The sequence below is a fragment of the Salmo salar genome, chromosome ssa17 (genome assembly GCF_905237065.1).
Source record: "Salmo salar chromosome ssa17, Ssal_v3.1, whole genome shotgun sequence".
Taxonomy (NCBI): domain Eukaryota; kingdom Metazoa; phylum Chordata; class Actinopteri; order Salmoniformes; family Salmonidae; genus Salmo; species Salmo salar.
Window position 1 is genome coordinate 32,641,479 of NC_059458.1, and position 17,418 is coordinate 32,658,896.

General features: G+C 47.0%; 1 protein-coding gene across 1 annotated transcript; it reads right to left on the reverse strand.

The window, feature by feature from the left end:
- Window positions 1–55: 55 nt before the first annotated feature.
- On the reverse strand, window positions 56–17,232 carry LOC106595138 (transmembrane protein 39A). Its single transcript, XM_045699489.1, has 10 exons — window positions 16,899–17,232; window positions 14,700–14,907; window positions 12,992–13,214; window positions 12,808–12,891; window positions 11,564–11,718; window positions 10,978–11,088; window positions 4,068–4,290; window positions 2,684–2,871; window positions 1,977–2,097; window positions 56–1,831 (listed from the first exon to the last, which is right to left on the reverse strand). Exons 2-10 carry the CDS (start codon window positions 14,810–14,812, stop codon window positions 1,565–1,567), a joined length of 1,485 nt encoding a protein of 494 aa, XP_045555445.1. The 5' UTR covers window positions 14,813–14,907; window positions 16,899–17,232; the 3' UTR covers window positions 56–1,564.
- Window positions 17,233–17,418: the final 186 nt, after the last annotated feature.

Here is a 17,418-nt window from a genome sequence, read left to right on the forward strand (position 1 = left end):
GTGGTTTCATCTCTTATCTACACGATCTCATGGACAAACAAACACATTTCACACGTCAGTTTAACAGCATTTTTATTTGATTTTTTTATTTCAACGGCATAAAAAAATGCTCATCGAAAATCAAACACTGAGCCATACGACAGCATGTCTCCCCCCTCCATCTTCCTTCCACCTCACCCACTGAAAATATAAACACAGCTAACGTTCCAGGTCATCTTTATTGCAGTCATCCTGCACATATCAGATGTCACATCTCAGGTACCACATTCATTTGATATAGCAATCTGCTGAGAGGTGCCTTCAACAGGACTGCATTAAAAGACAAGGTGGAACGCACCCATGAACAAACATCATACAGGCAACCTGGGATTTTGGCACGTTGATAAAAACATGAATCATTCTAGATCAGCTGCTCATAGAAAAGGAACAAAATAGAATGGATGAACGGACAATTATGGCACCAGAACCCATCCCACAACATCATCTGGGACTCGCAACAAGGCAAGCTGTTTAAAATAACACTGCTAGCAGCTGAGCACAACTTGCAGCATTGAAGATACCAAGTGTAATTTGTAATTTAATTTCAAGCACACACTGGAAAGTAAAGCACATACATATGTCTGCTCATTCAATGCGGTTTGTGTCCCATCTAGAAAAACGGCCATGCAATCTGTTGCGGTGGTGGTGTTCATTCTATTCAGACTATATCTATGTTGTCCGCTTCTCAGGCACAGTGAAATGAAGAGCGGCTATTTGTGGTAAATGAATGACCTGAATGTAACATGACACTGCAAAGAAGACATTGGGCCTGTTCCAAATTTTACCCTATATAGTGCACTACTTTTAACCTGGGCTAATAAGGCTCTGGTCAAAAGCTGTGCACTATGTAGGGAATAGGGGGTCATTTGGGACGTGGATATGTTCTACAGGCACCAGAGTCAGCGCTCATGGCCAAACTGCAGACAGTCTTGCTACGAAACGAATCCTAATAAAACACCGTAAAGGGATGAATATGTTCTCTAAAGAGGTGTGCAGGGAGAGGCGGGGTCTCCTCAGTCGCTTCCTTGATTGGCCAACCGAGCCAAAGTCTCTTCCTTGATTGGCCGCCGGCGGCAGTCTATCCCTCTGATTGGCTCTGAAGCCTTCTTTAAGCATCTTTGGTGGAAGTCGGAACGCGGTGAGCATAGGAGGAGGAGCTTAGCACAGCGCGTGGGCGGGGCCTCATGGCATCAAGAACACAACTCACTCTCTCCCATTCAATCGCTTTGCACAATGAGGCAACAACAAACATCACATGACAATACTACCGTAATGCCCTGTGTTACTTTTGAAACAGTATACAAAATAAAATATTATTTAAATAGGTATAAACATTGCATGAAAAATAGAACCGTATCAAAACAATATGAGTTCACAGTCAGTCCATCCCACCCCACTGCTGCACCCCCAAACCCCTCTCTCACCTCCACCCCTTCCATCCATCCCGCTGTACAACCATAGTTGCAGGGAGGCTAGGGAGTATCCGAACCCACGTCCCCCAGCTCCAGAACCCTCTCCTGGGGTGTCACTGGGACTTTAGCCCCAGGCCGTTGGTGGCGGTACTGTTGGACCCTGTACTGGAGGTAACAGGGTAGGAGTAGGCCTTGCCCAGCACGATGCGGTCCCGGAGCAGCTTGAAGAGGACGTAGTAGTTACAGAACAGGATGAGGCCCAGGGACAGGGTGTGATTCCAGCTCTCAGAGCGGAGCAGGGAGTACAGCTGGTACAGGACTACACTAGACTCGATCCAGATTAACAGGTTCAGGATCCGCAACGGCTTGTGGAAAAGGAACTACAACACAATAAATAATATCACAATTGGTATTTATTTATAAACATGTATTTATAGTTAGACTTGGAAATAAAGTGAAATCTCAAGGCAGTACATGGGCAGGATATAAACACACACAAGAGGTCTAGTAAAGGCAGTGACTCACGTAAAACCGAGCGTGGGAGACGTCCGAGGGCAGGGCCACGTTGTAGGGTCCTACAGCCTTGTACAGGCTACGACTGTGACGTACTAACACCCCCTGGGGCCAGACTGTACTCTCAGACCACCTGCAACACACAATGAAAAGGTGGAGATTGATCCTACAGCCGACAGATCAAATAGAACCCTGCCTAGAAGACCAGACAGCAGAGTCTGGTGGACAGCAGAGTCTGGTGGACAGCAGAGTCTGGTGGACAGCAGAGTCTGGTGGACAGCAGAGTCTGGTGGACAGCAGAGTCTGGTGGACAGCAGAGTCTGGTGGACAGCAGAGTCTGGTGGACAGCAGAGACAGCAGAGTCTGGTGGACAGCAGAGTCTGGTGGACAGCAGAGTCTGGTGGACAGCAGAGTCTGGTGGACAGCAGGGTGGCTAACCCTCTTCCTGGAGACAGCCTCCTTACGCATGGCTTTACTCCATCCCTGCTCTAACGCACCTGGTGGAGTCCTGAAGACCAGTTGATTAGAGTCAGACGTGTTGGAACCAAATCCTGCACATGTCTAGCTCTCCAGGAGAAAAGGTTGGGTTACGTACATACACAAGTGCTGCGGGGCGTTGTTGTAATAGTGTGTGTGTGTGTGTGTGTGTGTGTGTGGACCACCTAAGCGTGCTGTGGGCCATTGCTGTTGAAGTATGTGTGTGTGTGTGGACCACCTACACGTGCTGTGGCGCGTTGCTGAAGAATCCGTGCTCCAGCTTCTGCCAGCGCCCCAGGTGGGCTGCAGAGCGGTGCAGCAGGTCACAGTAGCTGGGAGGTAACAGCTGGCTCATCAGCATCACAAACGCATTGATCCACACCATGATCAGGTGCTCACAGGACCAGCGCATGTCATAGTACTGGGTACTCTGGAGGGGGAGACAAAACCACGTTTTAGGCTTCAAGGGCCTTGCTTAACACAAATGCAGGAGACAGCACCTAGGATACCTGGAGACTGAAGGAGGAAACTGTGAACGCACAAAGACCCAGGGGAGGGGAGATGAGTACCAGGAGGGTTGACAGTGCCTTGGATAACAGGGAGGGGAGCACCAGGAGGGTTGACAGTTCCTTGGATAACAGGGAGGGGAGCACCAGGAGGGTTGACAGTTCCTTGGATAACAGGGAGGGGAGCACCAGGAGGGTTGACAGTTCTTGGAAACAGGGGGAGATACCAGGAGGGTTGACAGTGCCTTGGATAACAGGGAGGGGAGCACCAGGAGGGTTGACAGTCCCTTGGATAACAGGGAGGGGAGCACCAGGAGGGTTGACAGTGCCTTGGATAACAGGGAGGGGAGCACCAGGAGGGTTGACAGTTCCTTGGATAACAGGGAGGGGAGCACCAGGAGGGTTGACAGTTCCTTGGATAACAGGGAGGGGAGATGAGTACCAGGAGGGTTGACAGTTCCTTGGATAACAGGGAGGGGAGGAAAGCAGCAACCTGCTAGAGGGAGGAAAAGAGAGGAGGAGAAAAAAAGAGAAAGAGAAAAAGAGAGAGAGAGACGTACCTTGATGAAGCAGAGGGGGAGGAAGGCTACGTAGTAAGAGTTAGTACCTTGACGAAGCAGAGGGGGAGGAAGGCTACGTAGTAAGAGTTAGTACCTTAACGAAGCAGAGGGGGAGGAAGGCTACGTAGTAAGAGTTAGTACCTTAACGAAGCAGAGGGGGAGGAAGGCTACGTAGTAAGAGTTAGTACCTTAACGAAGCAGAGGGGGGAGGAAGGCTACGTAGTAAGAGTTAGTACCTTAACGAAGCAGAGGGGGGAGGAAGGCTACGTAGTAAGAGTTAGTACCTTAACGAAGCAGAGGGGGAGGAAGGCTACGTAGTAAGAGTTAGTACCTTAACGAAGCAGAGGGGGAGGAAGGCTACGTAGTAAGAGTTAGTACCTTAACGAAGCAGAGGGGGAGGAAGGCTACGTAGTAAGAGTTAGTACCTTAACGAAGCAGAGGGGGAGGAAGGCTACGTAGTAAGAGTTAGTACCTTAACGAAGCAGAGGAAGGCTACGTAGTAAGAGTTAGTACCTTAACGAAGCAGAGGGGGAGGAAGGCTACGTAGTAAGAGTTAGTACCTTAACGAAGCAGAGGGGGAGGAAGGCTACGTAGTAAGCGCTGAAGAGGGAGTTGAAGAGGACTTCCTTGATGCGACGGTTGAAGTCGCTCCGGAGTTCCTCCACCTCGCTGCGGATGAGTTCTGGAGACGGGGGCTGGGGACAGGTGTGCTGGGGAATGTGGCCTGGAGTGGTAAACTGCTCTCTCAAGTTCTCCCTTAGTAACGCTAGGAAGTCCTTAGGCCTGGAGGGAGAAGAGAGAAGTAAGAATGATCTAGGATCAGTTTTTTCATAATGGAATAAGACTACATGGACAGGGGAGACCAGGGCCCCGTATCCACAAATGATCTCAGAGTAGACAATTGGTGAGAAGTGCTGAGAATATAAATTTTACTCCTACTCTTATGGGTAAAAATAAAAAGCTATGCATGAACCCTCTTTATTAATAAGAGTCACGCCCTAGGCCCCTGTCCACAAAGCATCTCAGAAAAGGTCGTAGGAATCCTGTTAAAACCTGTTTTATGACAAAACTCCCAGCTGAGAGTAGGTTTTAGGATGATGTTAAGATACTGCCCAGCCAAACTCTGAGCCAGGAGGAAAATCAAGTCATGAAAGTTTCTCTCAGATGGTTCTCATGACAGTTTGAGGTACCACAAAGGAAAGATAATGATGACGCTCATTAACCAAGTTGCAAATGATTTGATTTATTAGGATCCCCTATTAGCCAATGGTGACAGCTAGTCTTCCTGGGGTCCAACAAATAATGATACAGTTAAAAACATGAACATATAGAGTGTCTGCATCAACCAGTTCCACATACACGTCAGTACAGACACACAACCAGTAGGTCACATGGGGGAGAGGCGTTGGGCCGTGAGGTGTTGCATTATTTGAAACCAGGTTTGTTGTTTATTTGCTCTATATGAGTGCATCTCACTGCACTGAGAATAGGAAACACTGTCACCACCGATAAATCCACCATAATTGAGAATTTCAATAAGCATTTCTCTACAGCTGGCCATGCTTTCCACCTGGCTACCCCTATCCCTGGCCAACAGCCCTGCACCCCCCACAGCACCCAAGCATCCCCTATTTCTCCTTCACCCAAATACAGATAGCCAATGTTCTGAAAGAGCTGCAAAATCTGGACGCCTACAAATCAGCTGGGCTAGACAATCTGGACTCTCTTTTTCTAAAATGATCCCCTTCAATTTCTGCAACCCCTATTACTAGCCTGTTCAACCTCTCTTTCGTATCGTCTGAGATTCCCAAAGATTGGAAAGCTGCCGGGGTCATCCCCCTCTTCAAAGGGAGACACTGTAGATCAAAACTGTTACAGACCTATATCCATCCTGCCATGCCTTTCTCAAATCTTCGAAAGCCAAGTTAACAAACAGATCACCGACTATTTCGAATCCCACCGTACCGTCGCCGCTATGCAATCTGGTTTCTGAGCTGGTCATGGGTGCACCTCAGCCACGCTCAAGGTCCTAAACAATATCACAACCGCCATCGATAAGAGACTATACTGTAAAGCTGAATTCATCGACCTGGCCAAGGGTTTCGACTCTGTCAATCCCCGCATTCTTATTGGCAGACTCAACAGCCTTGGTTTCTCAATTGACTGCCTCGCCTGGTTCACCAACTACTTCTCAGATAGAGTTCAGTGTGTCAAATCGGAGGGCCTGTTGTCCGGACCTCATGCAGTCTCTATGGGGGTGCCACAGGGTTCAATTTTCGGGCCGACTCTTTTCTCTGTATACATCAATGATGTCGCTCCTGCTGCTGCTGATTCTCTGATCCACCTCTACGCAGACGACACCATTCTGTATACCTCTGGCTCTTCTTTGGACACTGTGTTAACTAACCTCCAGATGAGCTTCAATACCATACAACTCTCCTTCCGTGGCCTCCAACTGCTCTTAAATGCAAGTAAAACTAAATGCATGCGTTTCAACCGATCGCTGCCCACACCTGCCCGCCCATCCAGCAACACTACTCTGGACGGTTCTGACTTAGAATATGTGGACAACTACAAATACCTAGGTGTCTGGTTAGACTGTAAACTCTCCTTCCAGAGTCACATTAAACATCTCCAATTTCATTCGCAACAAAGCATCCTTCACTCACGCTGCCAAACTCACGCTGCCAAACATACCCTCGTAAAACTGACTATCCTACTGATCCTTGACTTCGGCGATGTCATTTACAAAATAGCCTCCAACACTCTACTCAGCAAATTGGATGCAGTCTATCACAGTGCCATCCGTTTTGTCACCAAAGCCCCATATACTACCCACCACTGCGACCTGTATGCTCTCGTTGGCTGGCCCTCGCGTCATATTCGTCGCCAAACCCACTGGCTCCAGGTCATCTATAAGTCTTTGCTAGGTAAAGCCCCGCCTTATCTCAGCTCACTGGTCACCATAGCAGCACCCACCCGTAGCACGCACTCCAGAAGGTATATTTCACTGGTCATCCCCAAAGCCAATTACTCGTTTGGCCGCCTATCCTTCCAGTTCTCCGCTGCCAATGACTGGAACGAATTGCAAAAATCACTGAAGCTGGAGACTCATATTTCCCTCTCGAACTTTAAGCACCAGCTGTCAGAGCAGCTCACAGATCACTGCACCTGTAAATAGCCCATCTGTAAATAGCCCATCCAACTACCTCATCCCCATACTGTTATTTTTTTTTGTTGCTCCTTTGCACCTCAGTATCCCTACTTGCACATTCATCTTCTGCACATCTATCACTCCAGTGTTTAATTGCTAAATTGTAATTATTTCGCCACTATGGCCTATTTATTGCCTTACCTCCCTTATCTTACCTCATTTGCACACACTGTATATAGACTTTTCTATTGTGTTATTGACTGCATGTTTGTTTATTCCATGTGTAACTCTGTGTTGTTGTGTGTGTCACTCATTTACAACTGCCATGTCGCAGTTGTAAATGAGAACTTGTTCTCAACTGGCCTACCTGGTTAAATAAAGGTGAAATAAAAATACAAATGTAAAAAAATTAGATGGGAGTTCCATAAACTCATGGCTCTGTATAATACTGTACGTTTCCTTGAATATGTTCTGGACCTGGGAACTGTGAAAAGACCCCTGGTGGCATGTCTGGTGGGGTAAGAGTGTGTGTCACACGGCGTATCACATTTAACAAACCAAACATTCAAATACTGTTATAGAAGGTAAAGTAAAAACCCAAACCGGTCCGTGCATCAATACCGGTATATAGTAAAATACGGTATACTGCCCAGCCCTAGCAGTCAGTCTTTCCTCAGCTCTTAGCCAAGACAGACTGGCATGCATAGTTTCTACATTATCCCTCTGATTACAATGAAGAGCAAGACGTTCTGCTCTGTTCTGGGCCAGCTGCAGCTTAACTAGGTTTTTCTTTGTAGCACTTGACCACATGACTGGACAATAATCAAGATGAGATAAAACTAGAGCCTGCAGGACTTGCTTTGTGGAGTCAAAAAGCAGAGCATCTCTTTATTACGGCTAAGCTTCTCCCCATCTTTACAACCATTAAATCTATATGTTTTGACCATGACAGTTTACAATCTAAAGTAACAGCAAGTAATTTAATCTCAACTTGTTCAACAGCCACACCATTCATTACCAGATTCAGCTGAGGTCTAGAACTTAGGGAATGATTTATACCAAATACAATGCTCTTAGTTTTAGAGATGTTCAGGACCGGTTTATTACTGGCTACCCATTCCACAACAGACTGCAACTCTTTAAGGGTTTCAGTGACTTCATTAGCTGTGGTTTCTGATGCGGATATGGTTGAATCATCAGCATACATAGACACATATGCTTTGTTTAATGCCAGTGGCAGGTCATTGGTGAAAATAGAAAAGAGTAGAAGTCCTAGAGAGCTGCCCTGCGGTACACGACAATTTAAATGTTTGACATTAGAGAAGCTTCCATTAAAGAAAACCCTCTGAGTTCTATTAGATAGATAGCTCTGAATCCACAATATGGCAGAAGTTGAAAAGCCACAACACACAAGTTCTCAACAACAGGTTATGGTCAATAATATCAAAGGCTGCACTGAAATCTAACAGTAGAGGGCCAACAATCTTACTATTATCAATTTCTTTCAACCAATCAGTCATTTGTGTCAGTGCAGTACATATTGAGTGCCCTTCTCTATAAGCATGCTGAAAGTCTGTTGTTCATTTGTTTACAGAGAAACAGCATTGTATTTGCTCCAAAAACTATTTCCCCAACAGTTTGATAAGAGCTGGCAGCGAGCTGATAGGTCTGCTGTTAGAATCAGTAAAAGCCGCTTTACAAGTCTTGGGCAGCGGAATGACTTTGGCTTCCCTCCAGGCCTGAGGACAAAGACTTTTCTCTAGGCTCAGATTAAAGATATGACAGATAGGATGGTAGCTGACTCTATAGCCACTCCTATGAAGCTTTCCATCTAAGTTGTCAATGCCAGGAGGTTTGTCATTATTGATGGGTAACAATAATTATTCCCCCTCTCCCACACTAACTTCACAAAATTCTAACGTACAATGCTTTTCTTTCATTACTCGTTTTTTAAATGTAAATAATTGGCAACATCCAATGATGGAGAATAATCAATCGCTGTGAATCCAATAGCATGTGTCAGACAACCACAGTGAATGTGACTGGACGTTAAAACATTGATATGATAAAACGTTTGATTTCATTTTCACATGATACGATCACTTCCTTCTCTTAATTGTGGATGAATATGTTGGCAAGCATAACCAGTTAACTAATTCTGATCATGTATGATAATGTTGCATACGATGTTTGAAAGGTCTATAATTCTTTTCCTGAACACAATCAAAAGTTAACATAGGCTCAGATGCCTTCAACTGCCCCACTTATAGCCATGTCCAATTTAGGCACCTTTTTTAACAATGTGATATTGTGCTCCAAAGGGATAACTTGAAATAACATGATGTAGGTTAATGAAATAATCCAAATAAAAATGTGATTATTTATTATATTATGTGAAATAAGCCTCATGTGAAATCACTGTCAAAAATACTGCTGCGTCGCCTCAGTGGAGTGGTCTAAGGCAGTGCTAGCTGTGCCACTAGAGATCCTGGTTCGAGTCCAGGCTCTGTCGCAACCGGCCGCGACCGGGAGACCCATGGGGCGGCGCACAATTGGCCCAGCGTCGCCCGGGTTAGGGGAGGGTTTGGCCGGCAGGGATGTCCTTGTCCCATCGCGTACTAGCAACTCCTGTGGCGGGCCGGGCGCAGTGCACGCTGACCAGGTGTACGGTGTTTCCACCAACACATTGGTGTGGCTGGCTTCCGGGTTAAGTGGGCATTGTGTCAAGAAGCAGTGCGGCTTGGTTGGGTTGTGTTTCGGAGGACGCACGACTCTCAACCTTCACCTCTCCTGAGTCCGTACGGGAGTTGCAGCGATGAGACAAGACTGTAACTACCAATTGGATACCACGAAATTGGGGAGAAAAAGGGGGTAATTTTTGTAATAAAAATGACAAATGAAAATAATGTTGCATTTAAGTCTAGATGTATGGATTTATCTTACAGAAATATTACAACATTCTTTCAACAACTCCAAAGCCATTGCCTGACTATGGTGCAGGTACCACTGACTCACTGCCTTTCTCTATTATCAATAAGTTTGCTTTAAAATAATGATTATAATAATAAAGAAGAAGCCTGCTGGTAACTGTTCATTGATTAGGACAGCTGGTGTCCTGAAGATCTGTCAGCTAGGTAGGACTCTTATGACTAGAGGTTTCATGAATAGCTTGTATTCTCAACCAATTACCAATTTTCTACTCTGAGCCTCTCAGAGGGCCCAGCACTCCTACTGCCATTATTAATACAGGCCCAGAAATAGAACAGGTAAAACCAAGTATTCTTCTGGCTTATTCCGTTTCATTCTTTTTAAATGACACTATTATTGAATTGATCAAAACGTCACATGACAGGAATATCACATTGTTGTCTCTTTGCAGTGTGCTCTCTATGGTACTTCAAATGCCCACCATTTAGGTGGGGTGGCAGCTAAAAAGACCATTAACTAAACTCACAATCAAACAGAGGAATCTGTCCCAGGCTGTGAGAGGGGAAATCAAGAACAGTTCCTGACTGCCTCTGATTCCAACCACCTCACAGGGAACTTTTATTGCCAGTTTTTAAGTCAATGTTCTGTCCCCCACTCTGACCAGAAGGGCGTGTTTGTTCTGTCCCCCACTCTGACCAGAAGGGCGTGTTTGTTCTGTCCCCCACTCTGACCAGAAGGGGGTGTTTGTTCTGTCCCCCACTCTGACCAGAAGGGCGTGTTTGTTCTGTCCCCCACTCTGACCAGAAGGGGGTGTTTGTTCTGTCCCCCACTCTGACCAGAAGGGCGTGTTTGTTCTGTCCCCCACTCTGACCAGAAGGGCGTGTTTGTTCTGTCCCCCACTCTGACCAGAAGGGGGTGTTTGTTCTGTCCCCCACTCTGACCAGAAGGGCGTGTTTGTTCTGTCCCCCACTCTGACCAGAAGGGCGTGTTTGTTCTGTCCCCCACTCTGACCAGAAGGGGGTGTTTGTTCTGTCCCCCACTCTGACCAGAAGGGCGTGTTTGTTCTGTCCCCCACTCTGACCAGAAGGGCGTGTTTGTTCTGTCCCCCACTCTGACCAGAAGGGCGTGTTTGTTCTGTCCCCCACTCTGACCAGAAGGGCGTGTTTGTTCTGTCCCCCACTCTGACCAGAAGGGCGTGTTTGTTCTGTCCCCCACTCTGACCAGAAGGGCGTGTTTGTTCTGTCCCCCACTCTGACCAGAAGGGCGTGTTTGTTCTGTCCCCCACTCTGACCAGAAGGGTGTGTTTGGCTGGGGGAGAGAACATTGAAGTCTGTTGTTTATTTGTTTACCTGAATATGGGGAGCGTGTGTGTTTATGAGAGTGTTTACCTGAAGAAGGGCCCGTGGGACAGGTCCTGGTCTGAGTAACCACAGTCTGAAGGCACTGGCTGAGCCCTACTCTCCTGATGGAAGCAACACAGGGGAACATACACCCCAAACCTGACACACAGAGAGGGGGAAGAGGAAGAGAAAGGACAACAGGAAATAAAGAACCATGTGTTAGATCAACTAGATAATGGAGAACGTGACACTGTGATCAACTAGATAATGGTGAACAATAAAACACCCTACACTACTTCCCAGTACACACACACCATCTCTGAATAACAATAACACACACACTACTTCCCAGTACACACACACCATCTCTGAATAACAATAACACACACACACTACTTCCCAGTACACACACACCATCTCTGAATAACAATAACACACACTACTTCCCAGTACACACACACCATCTCTGAATAACAATAACACACACTACTTCCCAGTACACACACCATCTCTGAATCAAACCACTACAGTTGCATCTACAGAGCTATACTGACACATCAACTGTAGAGCTGCTGTCATACAGTAAGTAGTCTGAAACCTGTGGTAACTCCTCTCTCTGAACACAGACACTCACGGGTATCCAAGGAAGAGCAGGTTGAGCACCGAGTGGTTCTTGAACAGGTTGACCAGGGTCCAACAGAGAACCCAGCCACACAGAGTGAGGAGGCTGAGCCGTGCTGCGATCAGAACCACGTACCGCACCAAGGAACATGGACTGGTCTGAGACGCCTGGGACACACACACACACACACACACACACACACACACACAAAAAAAAAACAAAAAAACAACACACACACACACACACACACACACACACACACACACACACACACACACACACACACACACACACAGGTTAGAGGTTACACAAACACAATCCACCGACAGACAGCACAATCAACCACAATGCATTGCTACACACTATGTTCTTAACTCGGACATAACAAGACTACAATCCTCACTGTAAAGCCGACAAGCCAGTCAAACACACACACAACCCTGGCCAGAGTCCAGACAACAATACTAAGCCAGTCACACACACACACAACCCTGGCCAGAGTCCAGACAACAATACTAAGCCAGTCACACACACACACAACCCTGGCCAGAGTCCAGACAACAATACTAAGCCAGTCACACACACACAACCCTGGCCAGAGTCCAGACAACAATACTAAGCCAGTCACACACACACAACCCTGGCCAGAGTCCAGACAACAATACTAAGCCAGTCACACACACACACAACCCTGGCCAGAGTCCAGACAACAATACTAAGCCAGTCACACACACACACAACCCTGGCCAGAGTCCAGACAACAATACTAAGCCAGTCACACACACACACAACCCTGGCCAGAGTCCAGACAACAATACTAAGCCAGTCACACACACACACAACCCTGGCCAGAGTCCAGACAACAATACTAAGCCAGTCACACACTAACGATGCAACTAGGAGGATCAGCGTAGGCCTAAATACTGGAAACATGTTCACTCCCATCTCTGCTACTACACCACTAAACATGATGCAACCAGTTTAGAAACAGACTATTTATCTGCCTATTCTGCAGATAAAGTTGAGGACGGGAGAGATAGAGGTAGAAAGAGAGAGAGAGAGATAGAGGTAGAAAGAGAGAGAGAGAGATAAAGAGAGAGGTAGAGAGAGGTAGAAAGAGAGAAGATGAGAGGTACAGCGATAAAGAGGTAGAAAGAGAGAAGATGAGGGGTAGAGCGATAAAGAGAGGTAGAAAGAGAGAAGATGAGAGGTAGAGATAAAGAGAGAGGTAGAGAGAGATATAGAATGAGAGATACCTCTGACACTATAGTCCACACCAGTCTCCTGGCCAGCATCACTGTGATGAAGATAGCCAGGTGGTAGTCCATCAGATGGAAGTTCTGCAGAGAGGAGGCAACAAACGGACTGAAGGGGTGTGAACTCACCAGAGTTATAGGCATCTCTCTCTGTGTGTGTGTGTGTGTGTTCACTACTACTCACCAGAGAGGTGGAGGCAGCAGGGTGACTATAAGGGTACCACCACACAGTCCTGTAGATATTAATATACTGAACAAACAGCGCCACCAGCAGGTAGAGGAAGAGCAGGAACTCAAACAGCAGGCTGCTGTCCAATGGGAGGTCAGGGATCCGGTAGTGACGGACGGGTTCCGGCGTGATGAGGGCCGAGAGGGGCGGGGCAGAGAGACCCACACAGTTACTGCTCCTGGAGGGAGGGGGGCATAGAGAGAAGCTGGGGTTACTGGTGTGTTGTGGTTCTGGAGGGAGGGGGGCATAGAGAGAAGCTGGGGTTACTGGTGTGTTGTGGTTCTGGAGGGAGGGGGGCATAGAGAGAAGCTGGGGTTACTGGTGTGTTGTGGTTCTGGAGCAGCCTTGAGCTTGAGTGTTATAGCGTGCTGAGCATCCGAGTCCGCCAGACGACTCCCCGGAGAATGAGTCCGCCAGACGACTCCCCGGAGAATGAGTCCGCCAGACGACTCCCCGGAGAATGAGTCCGCCAGACGACTCCCCGGAGAATGAGTCCGCCAGACGACTCCCCGGAGAATGAGTCCGCCAGACTACTCCCCGGAGAATGAGTCCGCCAGACTACTCCCCGGAGAATGAGTCCGCCAGACTACTCCCCGGAGAATGAGTCCGCCAGACTACTACTGGAGAATGAGTCCGCCAGACTACTACTGGAGAATGAGTCCGCCAGACTACTACTGGAGAATGAGTCCGCCAGACTACTCCCCGGAGAATGAGTCCGCCAGACTACTACTGGAGAATGAGTCCGCCAGACGACTCCCCGGAGAATGAGTCCGCCAGACTACTCCCCGGAGAATGAGTCCGCCAGACTACTACTGGAGAATGAGTCCGCCAGACTACTACTGGAGAATGCAGGAATGTGATTAACAGCGAGGGAAAGGAGAACATGTTGTGGCGAGAAAAGAACAGAACAATGGAAGTGAAATGATCTCTATGCCTCTTCCTCATCGATGTTGATCTGAGCTGGCATACCTTCCTCCTCCTCAGTGTTGATCTGAGCTGGCATACCTTCTTCCTCCTCAGTATTGATCTGAGCTGGCATACCTTCTTCCTCCTCAGTGTTGATCTGAGCTGGCATACCTTCCTCCTCCTCAGTGTTGATCTGAGCTGGCATACCTTCTTCCTCCTCAGTGTTGATCTGAGCTGGCATACCTTCTTCCTCCTCAGTGTTGATCTGAGCTGGCATACCTTCTTCCTCCTCAGTATTGATCTGAGCTGGCATACCTTCCTCCTCCTCAGTGTTGATCTGAGCTGGCATACCTTCCTCCTCCTCAGTGTTGATCTGAGATGGCATACCTTCCTCCTCCTCAGTGTTGATCTGAGCTGGCATACCTTCTTCCTCCTCAGAGGGGTGGTATTAATAATCTGACTAATCATCTATTTGACTAACACTGATTATGTTAGAATATTAAATCACAGTCAGGACAGGAAGGAAGAAGCTATGACCGTCTCATGGTAGATGCAGACAGTAACATTTTAAAAACAGAATGTGTGATCATATAGCCTAGGCCTACACATTTAACTTCCCATAAGGCTTGGCTGAATAAATCCTGTCGGCCTGTTTGTGTTTGGTGGGGTAGGAGGGTTAGGTCTGCTTGTTGTAGTACACTACTTTACCCCATCTGTGTGTTAGGGGTGTTGACAGTATCTGTGTTCGTTTCCTAACCTGTTTCTGAGTCCGTTGCTGTTGCTGAGGCTGCCCCCCACCAGAGTCTGTAGGGAGGGCAGAGCAGAGCGGCTCAGCTGTTGTCTACTTGGCCCCCTGCGGCCCCCGGGCATGGCCAGGCACCACCTCAACACCCCCTGCTACTGCCTCTCCACCTAGACCCAGAGACCAGCACCACCTCACAGCCCGGCCCAACACAGCCAGGCCACTGGAGAGACAGAGAGAGGAAACAACGTCAGGGTCATGTTCATTAGGCACAACACGTTGGAAAACAGAGTCAAACAGGGAGGTAGAATACTATCTGAACTTGTGCACATTGCAACCCATTTTGTTATGGTGTGTGCTCTAATGAACACAACCCAGGTGCAATGAAGAACAGTCCCAATAGAGGACAGAATGTGTACACACAAGTTGCAGATAGACGTCTCCTGAAAAAAACATGCCATGAATGAGTCGCTACTCTACTCATCTTAGTGGCACGTAGGATGATATGACGTAGGATAAACAATGTATTTCTGTCTAAACCTTCCAGAACATGGTGTCCTACTGAACGCAGCCCTGGGGAAGATGGTGCCAAAAAAAAGGCAGGACTAGGACAGAGTCAATAGAACAGAGGTAGGTGAATAGGTCCTGGGCTAGGTTACTGGTAGGACAACATCACCATAGTCAAGCACCCAGGGTCATGCAACATTACATAAGACGACATCCTCAGACTGATAACAGACAGGCATCACACAGGCAGACAGGCATCCCACACAGACAGACAGGCATCCCACACAGACAGACAGGCATCCCACACAGACAGACAGGCATCCCACACAGACAGAAAGGCATCCCACACAGACAGAAAGGCATCCCACACAGACAGAAAGGCATCCCACACAGACAGACACAGACAGGCATCACAGAGAGACAGAGAGACAGACAGGCATCACCCACACACAGACAGACAGGCATCACCCACACACAGACAGACAGGCATCACCCACAGACAGACAGGCATCGAATGCATGTACAAGCACACAGTCATCAAACACACTTAACAATGGCAGCCAGGTGAGAGACAACAACCGTAGCTACTGTAGATGCCACGGTTATAGAACAAGAGATAAGCAAACCAGGTTATCGCAATTACCTTTGTCTCTGTGTGTGTGTGTGTGTGTGTGTGTGTGTGTGTGTGTGTGTGTGTGTGTGTGTGTGTGTGTGAGATAATTGAGGAGCTTCCTAGTGGCTGTACATAGGCTAATGTATAGTTTGCTGGAACAATCCACACACAGCCATTCCATTAAGGGAGACTGAACAGAAAGGAGGGAGAGACAGACAGACAATGCCCACAACCACAACACAAAGGTAGCTGGCTAGTTCAGTACACTATAACCTTGACTACTGGAGGAGCAGGGAAGGGATGCAAAGGTGCCAGTCAACTTAGACTAGCTAGGCTGTCCTTCCATGTACTAATGTTTCTGGTGATGAGTGATAATGGCTATAAAAACATTAACTTATCCATGCTCGCATCAGATCAGAGTAGCCTATCTGCCAACATAGCTAGCTACTGTTCTCAGGCAACACTTTCTTAAGCATGACTGTAGTGTTGTATCGAAACTGAAGTTTTTCAACAGCAAAATGCGGAAACTGCCCAGATCAGAAGGCATGCGCAATAAAGTAACGGCTTTATGACAGTTCGTGATCAACTGGCTGATAGAATGGAAACTGTTACAATATTATAGGAACTGTTACACAAGTCTGACACTTGTATTGAGAGTGCAATATTCCCAATGGCTGAACATCGAATTTCTAACTACTTTATAACTAGCTGAACATTCAAGAAGATGAAACATTCTCATAGAAGTTGAAAAGTTGTATTTTCAAGACACGTAGCTAACGTTAGCTAGCTAAACACACATTGTACTTACTACACATTTAACTAGATATGTATAAGCAATTTGTAACTAGCTAGTCATTTCCAGTAACATTGTCAAGCTACCTAACGAACGGTGCTAGCTAGCTTTTTGTGTTATTGGACATGATCGAACTGTTATGTGTTATTATAGAGGAGAAACGAGACAATTTCCAGGATTCATCATTTCAAATGGGGAAGTTAGCTAGCCTAGATAGCTACATTATGTTTCATTTGATGCACTGTATACAAAAACAGCTAGCTAATTAGCTACTCGTGCAGGAATTAAACAGAATACTCACACAACATTGACAAAAAGCGGATGGTGTGGACACGGATGCATCAGTCAATTGTGGGTTGACAAGCCGAGACAGGAGCGAACATTTCTCTCGTCTTAAAAGGGAATATATTCATAGGCTTTAGCGGACGGGGGATGTGTGCTACTTATAAACACACAGAACGTTATATCGGTTTACCTCCAACAACAAACATACGGTTAAAAACGCGTCTGTTTGCAGTGCAACAGTAGCTAGCTACAGTCACCAGTAGCACACAGAGACCGACGTGGCAAAGCGATGCCTGTTTGGACAAAACGTCATCATTCATGCGACGTGTTCTTCAGCCACGCAGCCGCACACGAATTTGGTGACGAAGATTTACACTAATTGTACAATCCTCTTGCAAAGCAGTGGCTTTTCAAGTAAACATTTTCAACACAGGGTAAAATAAAAAATATGCATTTAATTCCTGCTAACTTTGTTATGTTGAATACATTATCACAAGCGAGTATGACATCCCATGGCACATATCTTATATGGATGG

What these genes read in the sequence shown, in the direction of transcription:
- LOC106595138 (XM_045699489.1), bottom strand. Translation starts at nt 14,812, where the DNA reads ATGCCCGGGGGCCGCAGGGGGCCAAGTAGACAACAGCTGAGCCGCTCT. An exon ending in CTGCTCTTCCTTGGATACCC is followed by an intron (nt 11,089 to 11,563) that starts GTGAGTGTCTGT and finishes TCTGTGTGTCAG; the next exon opens with GTTTGGGGTGTATGTTCCCC. An exon ending in TCTCCCACGCTCGGTTTTAC is followed by an intron (nt 1,832 to 1,976) that starts GTGAGTCACTGC and finishes ATTGTGTTGTAG; the next exon opens with TTCCTTTTCCACAAGCCGTT.